The 10,772-nt window shown below is 41.7% G+C and overlaps 1 protein-coding gene across 1 annotated transcript in view; it reads left to right on the forward strand.

The window, feature by feature from the left end:
• The window catches only part of LOC139678068 (tropomodulin-2), a 30,612-nt gene extending 20,377 nt beyond the window's left edge, over positions 1 to 10,235 (forward strand). Inside the window, exons 5-10 of the mRNA XM_071568625.1 lie at positions 366 to 452; positions 3,110 to 3,240; positions 3,869 to 3,976; positions 4,219 to 4,362; positions 4,683 to 4,827; positions 6,839 to 10,235. Of these exons, the coding sequence (XP_071424726.1) occupies positions 366 to 452; positions 3,110 to 3,240; positions 3,869 to 3,976; positions 4,219 to 4,362; positions 4,683 to 4,827; positions 6,839 to 6,873 (650 nt within the window). The 3' untranslated portion in view covers positions 6,874 to 10,235. The remainder of the gene's footprint in view (positions 1 to 365; positions 453 to 3,109; positions 3,241 to 3,868; positions 3,977 to 4,218; positions 4,363 to 4,682; positions 4,828 to 6,838) is intronic.
• The last annotated feature ends 537 nt before the right edge of the window (positions 10,236 to 10,772 follow it).

Below are 10,772 nucleotides of genomic sequence, written 5' to 3' on the forward strand. Positions count from 1 at the left end.
CCCTGGATGTTTTCAGGATCCAGCCAGACAAGGCCATGGCTGACCTCCTTAATGTTGGCAACACTCCTGCCTCTGAGGGGGAGGCTGGACAGGATGACCCACAGTGCTTCCTTCCAGCTGGCATTTCTGTAATGTGCATTCTACATTGACTCAATTGTTCAAAAATCTGTATTGAAAATGTCTGTATCACCAGAATGTAAACCCCTAAAGACTCATGCCGTAAGCAGGCTCAACTCAGACAGTTAATATTTTATAAAGGGGGTTTTGTTTGGGGATCTAAACCACAATGTGTAGCAGATACTTTTCTGAAGTCTGTGTTCCTGCCATTAACATTGTATCCTGTTGCTGGTATTTACACATTTCAGCTGTTCTTGGAGTGCACAACATGGTCAACAACCCAAAATTTAATGAAGCAGGAGCCCGCAGTAAAGACGGAAAAGGAACCGTGAGAAGTAAGCAAACAGATTTTCTGTTGTGGGCTGCGTGTCATCTGTAGGGACTTATACACCTCTAGGTTGGGTCTATTGGTTTAATTTAGCATAGTGTAACTGGGCCTAACCTTGATTGATCTAATTACTCATGAGAGGTAACTTTTTCAAAGTAAATACAACCTTAAAATTCATTATAATGACAACAGTAGTATACAAATAGATCACTCCTAAGGAGCTTGGTTTTCCCAGAGAGCAATATATGACTTTGCAGAGGTGCTTAAAAGGATGGGAGCATTTAAGAGGCCAAGACATATATATTTCCATTCCACTTCAGTTTAGGCAGCAGGCAGAAACCAGAGTGAGCTGCAGCTTAGAACTGGCCACAGCTCAGGCCAGGACATCTTGCCCTGAGTGTCTGCATTTACACAACTGAAAAATGACTTGTAACCACTGGGCTCAAATGGCAGAATCCCTGGCAGGGTCACACCTGTGACCAGAGTCACCTCAAGCTGCATTCACAGGGAGGCAGAGGCTGCGTGGCTGTGCTCCTGCCCTGACTGCTCTCTCTGATCTCCCACCTCCAGCTTAGTCCTGTGCCTGCCTATTTAACTGGGGCCTGTTCTGGGGTTCCTCAGGTACATGGAAGTGTAATCACTCAGGAAATCCCCCAACAGAAACAACTATAGTTACTAAAATCAAATCCAGCAATGTTCGCACTAAATAAACAGACCTTTGGTGAATCCGATCTTAGCTCAGCAAGTCACAGGGGGCTGCATGGGGGAAGAAATGAGTGCATCTGAATTACAAGTTTTTCATGACAACTGCCTTGATCCAGAACTTGTCACCTCTAAGCTCTGGGCTATCAAACAGGCTAAACTTTGCTTTTTAACACAAAGTTGTGGAATGTCCACAATTTTCTAGGTAAACAGTACTAAAAAAATGTTTTCTTCTTGTAAGGCCATGAGAACAGCAGCTGTCTTTACCAAGGACTTTCATTTCCATCTTTCATTCCTAAAGGGGAGGTGGGAAAGTAGACAGGATACTGTGTCACTTCATTTTTCTCAGGATTAAGCTGCTCTGCCAGCCTCCCCAGTGGGGCCCTGTCTGAGCTGCCATCTATCTCATAACAGGCAACTGCATGCATTAGTAATCCTCATAGATTTAAGAATATTTTTGTTGTACTGAGTCAAAAAGTCAGCTATGTGAGTCAGCTGAACTATGCTCCAATCACAGACTTAAGAATAGAAAATCACCATCACATCACTGTATTCCTTCATCCAAGAGCAACACCTTTCCTTAGCCAAGTGAAATCCTTCAGTAGAAGAGGAAGACATCTCAAAAATTGCTTGTCAATGTGGCAAAATACCACCATAATTAAAGAAACAAGAAAAACTCATGGGAAGCAATGAGAAGTAAAAAATTAATATATTTATAACTCTAGACAGCTACACTGTGATATCTGAGGACAGGGTGATTGTCTCTCCCCAGCTCCCAGTTTGACAAGAGTTCAAAAAATGCTTTGCTTTTTTTTTTGTTTACTTTCTATCCTTGCATCCAAGGTGAGTTCTCTGTATGTATTTAACCTGTAGTTTTCAATTCCCTGCTCCCTAGGAATGCTGGATTATTATTCAGGGATATGTGAAATCTCTTAGGGGACTAGTAAAAATAAAGTTTGGTGTCAAAGGGAGCAGCTCAAGGATTGTGTATGACCATCTCTACTAGGAGTATGAGTTCTAAAAAAAGATGTGTTTTTCTTTTGGCCCATGATATGGCATGAACTTCACCCACAGCACTGAACAGCTGTGCATAGTACCCTGAGACTTGAGCAGAAGTCTTCAAAATCTCTCTGTGTCTGCTGCATAAAATAAAAGGGTTTAAGCATACTTGTGGTCAGCAACATATTCCTTTCTTGCCTCTAGTGGCTTGGGTGTTTAGGGTTTATAAATTAATCTCCAGGACTACATGCGTAGGAATTAGAAGTACTAATTGTGTTCTAAGCTATGATTTTTATGCATCTCTGGGAATATTTATAGCTCATGGCTTCCAGCATTGAATAACATAGTTCTTTGAGCATGAATACTCAAAGATTCCATACATCTTGGTGGTGGCAGACAGACTTGCTTTTCATGCTTTGATAGTTTTATTATTTAGAAAGTGCAGATGTTGCAATTTTACAAGAGTTAATTGAATTTATAGTAAGGCTGATGGTATCAGCTGAGAGAAGGAAACCGAGGGGCTTCCTGATCACGTTGCTTCATGTTAGCACAGTCTGTTCACAGGTGCAGGGGCATTTTCTCACTAATGTAATGGGCAAGGTCTGAGCACACCTTTTGTTAGACAAAGAGCAAAGCTGCCCTTGCAGTATATTACATCCCATACAATAGTCTTTAGAGCTGTTTGGGCTGAAATTAATTGTCCAGGGGCTTCTGTACATAAAGGAGGAATCTGCCCATGTCAATACTGCTCAGCCTGTGATCACAGCCTCAAGTGAGCTGTTCTGGGGCCACAGAAGGTGCAAAGGGCATGGCAGGGGCTAATACTCCTGCTTGCAAGTTTTGTGCTTCTTACAAACCCTTTCTGGATTGCTGCAGTACAAACCTAAATGGGAATTCAAAAGCCATACTGTTACTGATGATGTCTGTTCCTCGGTCAACATTTCATAAGATCTTGTGTTGCAGATGTGGTGAAAGGTGAAAAGGTCAAGCCCATCTTTGAAGAGCCACCTAATCCCACCAATGTGGAAGCAAGTTTACAAAGGATAAAGGCAAATGATCCTAGTCTCACAGAAATTAATCTCAACAACATAAAGGTAGATGCTGTGGTTTCATTTACGTCATCATAGGAGGGTTTATTCAAATATTTTCAAAGCCCATGCTTTTTATCTTCAAATTTTGTCTCTTTACTGTTCAGAAAAAGCAGGACGTTTAGTGAAGGGATTTGGAAAGGAGTGTTGTAGAGGCTCCAAGGTCATCAATTCCTGGTATTGAATTAAATGACAGTTAAAAGCCCAAGGGGTGACTCCCTTTGGCTGCCTTTCTTCAGCAGACTGTAAAGCAAGATATCTCATGGGCACTATGTAATCATCACTGCCCAAATTCAATTAGCCCGCATGTGCAAATGGAGGAGGAGCTGGCACAGTGGAGCCTGAACAACCAGCAGCAAAATAGGAAAGTAGCTCAGAGATGGTCACATGCCTGCGTTGGCCTGACCCAGTTACAGACAGCAGTGACATCACAGCCCAGCACAGGAACCAGGAGGCTCTGGGGGCCACTGTAAGGAGAGCAGACTTTCTGCATTTGTAGATACTCTTAAAAGCATCAGGGATGTTAAAATGGCATAGACTGTGGTTATTAATTGATCAGTTTGATAATAATTAAAATATCTAGCAATGTGACTGGCTTTTTATCTTCTTTATCTTTTTTATCTTCTTACTGTAGAATATTCCTATTCCAACACTGAAAGAATTTGCAAAAGCTCTGGAAAGCAACACACATGTGAAGACATTCAGCCTTGCAGCTACTCGAAGCAATGACCCTGTAGCTATTGTAAGTTTAAACACTACCTGGAAAAAAAAACACAACAAATTTTAAGTAGGTCCATATCTACTTTAGGATGCATTCTTCATTTTCCCTTGCAGAACTTCTGTGTAATCTCATCTACCTCTATGTTCTTCTAAGGATATTTATGTTTTATTTCTTACTGGTACTAAGCTATGTTTTGCAAATTCCCTCTTATTCCCTGAAATTTTCAAGATGTTATCTCGTGTTCCCTGTTTTTGACCACTCAGGCATTTGCAGATATGTTGAAAGTGAACAAAACACTGAAGAGTCTGAATGTAGAATCCAACTTCATCACTGGAACAGGCATTTTGGCACTGATTGAAGCACTGAAAAAGAATGAATCCCTAACAGAGATTAAAATTGACAACCAGGTAAAGAGAAACCATTGAGGAGGTCCACTTTGTTTCCCTTTTATATGGATTCCCAGAGGGTTGTCTTAGGGGGCTCTGGCAAAGTCAAGGCAGCCTCTGTGGCTCAGTTACTCTGTAGGCCTTGTCCCCTGCCTGTGCAACCAAACAGTGGAAAACTTCTAAATAAAACTAGCCAAACCAGATATAAAACCCAGAGGAAATCTCCAGGGTTGGGATTCTCTTTGTAGTTTGCAGTCCAGTACTGAAATACAGCCACTTGCTCTCTCATATGAAAAATTATTTTCTTTTCTTTTGGGGACATTTCACCACATTGTCAACAGAGGCAGCAGCTCGGGACAGCTGTAGAAATGGAGATTGCCAAGATGCTGGAGGAGAACCCCAGAATTCTCAAGTTTGGATACCAGTTCACAAAGCAAGGTCCAAGAACCAGGGTAGCAGCAGCTATCACTAAAAACAACGATCTGGGTAAGATGGTACTACATTTATTCATCATTTATTTGTGTGAGCCAAGCCCTGACCTTCCCACACACAACTCTTCCTGTCTGTACATGATTGCATATTGACTGTGCACCATTCAAGCTGCTCTGTGTGCGGGGGGATGCACAGCTCCTCAGACTCTAGACAGGCAACAGCAAAGATCCTACTGTGATTAGGAGCCACTATTCTCCTTCTCCTTCTCCTTCTGGAAAGGGGAGTTACTTCAGCCTTTTCTGTGGAACATGCTGGATTTCCAGCTGCCCTATCAGCTGTTCTGAACAGTAAGTGAAGAGCCAAACCCATCCTGTTTGTTCAGTGGACACAGAAGTACTGACTTGGTTGCCCTGCCCATGACTGACCAAGGCTGCCCAGCCAAGGGAAAAAAACAGACTGTCCTGCCTGCGGGACAAAGTACAGGCAAAGACAAAAAGCTTTGGAAGTCTTACCTGAGTGTGACATGCTCTGCCCTGGGAGCTCAGTATACAGAGTAAGGAGATGACTAGGCACGAGTAGTTTAGAGTAAGAAGGAGGAAAAAAAAGGAAAATTACTAAACTATGTGTTTTAATCAATTCTACTTCAGAGTGGGGTGTCAAACCATGATGTCTTTCCAGCTTGGATTTCTCTCTGAGGAAACTCAGATAACAGTTGAGCTAAACACTATTTCTTTTGCACATACTTTTGCGGTTTTTCCAGTTTTAATTTTTAGCCGTATCTAAGCATTCCAATTATATACTGTCAATCCTGAAACTATTAATGAATGGTATTTGAAACATCCCACCTACAAAGACAGAAAGACCCTTCCCCCCACACTATTTTACCAGTTTCCATTAGACTTATGTTCTAATCTTAATTTTCCCATGGTTGTAGTGTTTGGTATTGTTCAAGATTCTGTAGGACAGAATTCAATAAAATAAATGAAGCAACAAAGCACTGAAAGCAGGCACTGATGTTACACTGCAAGCTTTGGAATAATGCAGTCTGTTTGCCAAGAAAGAACTATGAAATAAAACTCCTGATGGGAGGTTTGCAATAGTAATGGGAAGTTTGCAATAGTATATTGTTGCTATTGACTTTCTGTAGTGGAGAACATTCATTCATTCATCCAGTTTTACTGCTTTGTTCTGTCAGAAAAGACTCAATAGTTTGATTAGAGTACAGAGTAGCAAATGCTGCTCAATTAGACCTGCTCTATACCAAGTGTAATGTATCCGAAGTGCTGTAAAAATTCACATGGGCCTCCTTGTCAAAATAATCCTGCCCATATCTCAAACTTTACCACTCTGATTTGCTAAATGGCAACTTCAACCTACATGGTTTCCATTGAAAATCCATAGTAAATTAACTTACTCTCAAATGATTGATGCAATCAGGTATGTGACATTTAAACACTTAATTTAAGGTCCAATATGATATATTCCTTGTTGCCAATATTCACTGATTCCAGTACTTAAGAGTACTTCAAATTATTTTCTAAAAGGAATATGATTATTGCTTACCTATAGTACACCTATAATACACATTGTGAAATTACAATAGTTATTAATTTTTAATGTCTAAAGTTTAAATAATCCAGAATACTGCCATGAAGACTACAGCAGACCAGCATCAATTTAGCTGAAATACAGTTCTCTTTAAAAGGAACAGTAAAACTGTTAAAAAAATCCAAGTGGAACCATTGGAAGAAAGCACTAAAAATGCTGATTTCATCATCTAATATACTCAGAGTCTGATTTTTTAGCTCTGAATCTGATTTTTGTAGAAAATGTATTGATAGGAACACTTGGTGAAATTCTGCAATCTGTGACATAGAAAAATGCAGTTTAGGTATACTTGTTTTGCTGGGCATTAAGATCTATTAATTATGGTATTTATGGACATAATCCTGCTGAGTATTTCTTAGAAGCTCCTTCCTTCCTATCCATGTTACTGGGAAGGGAGTGTGCCTTAGGCTCTCAGGAAGGCAATAATGATTGGTCTTTTCTTGTTTTTCTGGTCCAGTTCGTAAAAAGCGGGTGGAAGGAGAGCGGCAGTAGCCACGTTGTGGAGGATACAAGGCAAGATTGGAGGCCACCACCAACTACAGTCTCAAGAGTGCTCACTGGTCAGAAGGGAAGGCACTGGGAAACCATGACAGTGGGAGCTGCTGATTTGTTAATGTCTCCTTCTAACCTTGAAAACAGAGCCTGTTCATTTTCAATTTTCATGGTTAATTTAATTCCTATGAGAAAGGTTCATAGTTTGTTTGACTTTAATGAAAAAAATGGTTTGCAATATCTGAAGCCAATATGCAGCATCTTATCTGTGTTACTGAGCATAACATATAGTGACTCTGACCCTTATTTTACACACTTTTTGATATGTTAAAATATGACCTTGTGTATGGATAAGGGATTCTCTACTGAAAATAGAAATTTTAAGGCCAAGTTCTGCAATGCCTTACATTTGTGAATAATCCTGACTTAAGTGTATAGTCCTGCTGAACTGAATCATGCCATGGGCTGCTCCCAGGAGTAGAACTAGTAATGCCAGTACAGGTTTGCAGGTTCACACCCCTGAGCCTCCTCCTGCAGTGGGATCTGGGCAGCTGGAACCACACTGGAACAGCACCTTTGTTGGGTCTCCACCCATCCAGCTCCAAGTGCAGGATCACGCCTAGACGTACAAGCATTGTCAAAGCGTCCTTGTTTACATGAGCTTAGGTTATGTGGATCATTTTGCAATGTTACACTGATGTTTTTTATCCTTACTCCACACTGCAAAATACTGTTAGTGCTGCCAATCCTATAGACGTTGAATGTTTTGAGTTTTTTTCTAGGCCAACAAGTTTTTGTTTGCTACTAGAATGCACAGTTTACAGCTAATCTTAACCTAAACAAGTATTCTGAGCAATATTTGTTTTGCTTTGAGCCATGAGTTTGAGTTTTTTTAGTTCTGGTATTTATGTACATTTGTTAGTATTATAGAACTGTTCTCAGGACCTTTTAGATAAAGATTAATTAAATACTTAATCCAGCAGAGCCACTGTGCTACCAGAAAAATACATGAATGGAGTAGTTTTGACAGCTATATAACCTACATTTATAGGCTGGAGTTGAGGTTTGTCCCTGTATCACAAGGCACATAGGTTTTTGTGTCAGTGTTTATCTGAATAAGGGCAGTTGAAGCATATGCACAAATGGTTTGCTAAATCAGGGCCTTTACTCAGATGCTGGACATAACCCAGTGGATAACACTCATGAAGCAGCAGCTAACCCAATTCTGAACAGCGTTGAAGTTTTAGTAAGAATTCAGTCTGATCTTTCATTTTGTGTATTTTACAGTCTAAAACAATTCTCTACCACTGTTTTATCACTGCCAACAGCTGACTGACTAACAGCTAGAGGTTCATTTTGGTTACATGTGCACATGCTGTAAGAGGTAAGGGACACTCAGTTCAGGTGTGTCACACAAACCAAGGCTTTCAGGAAGGGACAGTGATGGAGGCCACAGTCACTGCAGCTTCTCCTGACCCGGGGGGACTGCTGTGAGCCACTGTGCAGCTGGACATCTAGGGATTGGGAACCTGGGAGCCCCAGGAGCAATCAGTAAATGTCATGTTTCTCTGAGGGATGTCTTCATGCCCAGAGCTGGGGTGCAAGCTAAGAGGATGAACCCTCCCTCTGTGCCTTTTACAATGGAAATTAGTAGGTCTAAGGCAACACTCTTCCTGTTGGATACTGATTTTCATACTGGGGTCCAATGGGAGTAACAACTTAAAAGTTTGCTGAAGTGGTCTGCTGAGCTGAGATACAAAGTGCAGTAGCCACAGTTTACTTTCCTGAGAGCTCCCAGTCTCTACAATTTCCTTCTGTCCTTTGCTTCCTCAGAATAAACTGAAACCTTTGCTTTGCAAGTAGAAAACATAACACACAGGGGAGTCTTGCTGAGATTTTCCCTGGACCCATGCAGGATTGGCTGTGAAAGACCTTGATATTCCACTAAAAAGAATTAGAAAATTCTGGAAAACAATAATAACTCAAAATAAATTCCTTAAAACCCATTTGGCTTCCCAGGGGAATACTGGGCTTTTGCAGCATCAAGTTTCATGGGTAGGAAGAATCCTCATCCACAAAACCTAAAGATTAGGCTACTCATGAATTTCAGTGATAGTAATCACACTGCCCCTAATTTCTTCTTTTCCTTTGATCCAGCCAAGGGAATTCCAACTATCTATTGATCAATTTTTTGAAGATCTCCTTCTAATGGTTACTTTTTTTTTTAAAGGGTGGTATGTATCTGTATTTAAGGGAAACAAGTGCAATCCATTTCTAGTCTTAATTGCCATTTAAAATGTTGGTATTTGCATGCAGCAGTTTTACAAGGGTGGATTGGTTTGACTGCTTCACGGTGTCTGCAGCATGTCGCCCTGTACAGCTTTGCTCAGAGCCACACGAGTGGTGATACAGTCAGGTGGCTCCATCTGTGTCAGCTACAATTTTGCATCATGGACCAAGACACCTGGCTGGGGAAAGCCCTGCAGGCTCTCCATCCCCTCACCTTCTGTGCTCTTAGCACAGGCACATTTCCTCTGAAGGGAGGATTCCTCAGGCACTCCAGAGGATCGTCTCAAACACCAGCCCCACCACGTGCTCACAGACAGAGCCTGGAGCTATGCACCCCATGGCAGGCGACCTGGGAGGTCAGGCTCCTTCCAGCCTGCATGAAGAGAACTCGTAATTCCTGGCCATTTTCTCCAGGCAGCTGCTGCCAGCCCCTGCCAAGGGGCATGGTGACCAGGGATATCTTTGTCCTGCCTTCTGTGTGCTCCACACAAGGGCTTGGTGGTCACCAGCCTTCAGCATCACACATCAAACATTGCAACAATATCAAGATCTGTTCAACGCAACAACAGCACATGATGGTGATGCTTGAAGGCAGATTTTCACACTAATATGGGATTATTTAGCTGGTTAAAAAATCTCTGCAACTAACACAAATGGGGGCAGGATGTGACTAGTTATTTCATATCCTACTTTCAGGCAACATCTGGCATTGTCAATGCTGAATGGGGAACAGGGACAAAAGAGTCCTTTTTTCTAAAGCAAACATTCAGGAGTAACTTTGTCTATTTTTGCACATTGCTTCTCGTGTTGACTGCTTCAGTTTGGGTTGTATTTTTTATACAGTTTTTTCATGGAAAAGCTCAACTTCGTGCATGTCCTAAGATACATGTCAAGTGTAGGGTGCACTAAGGACTGTATGTGTACATGTGTAGATGAAGATGTTATCTCTGGAACAGCAGTAATTGCATGCGCACAGTGTGGTGCATATTACTCAAGAGGAAGAGAATTATCACGCTATGTAACAGTGACTCCCCAGCATTGTGGTTTTTCTAAATAAACCTTCATAAAGGATTTGGCTTTTGCAATTTCTCATGGGTTTGTGCCTTGAATCAAGCCTCTCCTGATGCTCTGACATCAGATTAAGCAGCTTTCTCCACTGTGGGTCTTACAGCTTTCACTGTCTGGATTACCTGCTAGGCTTCACCTTCTCTTCCCCCCACATTACATGCCCTGGGCTGGAGATTTGTGAACAATGACTGTGTGCTCAGAACTCTCAGGACTGGGAGCAGAGAAACCTGGATACTCCTCACAGGTTTAGCAGCAGAACCTCCCAGATTTGCTTATGTCTATGATGAAATGCATCCCAGAGTCCCGAGGGAATTGGCTGATGTAGTTGCCAAGCCACTCTCCACGGTATTTGAAAAGTAACAGCCATCAGGTGAAATTTCTGGTGAGTCAAAAAAGGGCAACTCTTTGTAAAGAGTGTAGAAATGAGGAGCTGGGGAACTACTGACCTCACCTCTCTGCCCAGGAAGATCATGGGACGGGTCGTCCTAGAAGCTCTGCTAAGGCACAAGGAGAACAGGTTGGTGATTTGAGACAGCCAGCTT

Source organism: Pithys albifrons, chromosome 13 (assembly GCF_047495875.1).
Source record: "Pithys albifrons albifrons isolate INPA30051 chromosome 13, PitAlb_v1, whole genome shotgun sequence".
In the NCBI taxonomy this organism is placed as follows: Eukaryota; Metazoa; Chordata; class Aves; order Passeriformes; family Thamnophilidae; genus Pithys; species Pithys albifrons.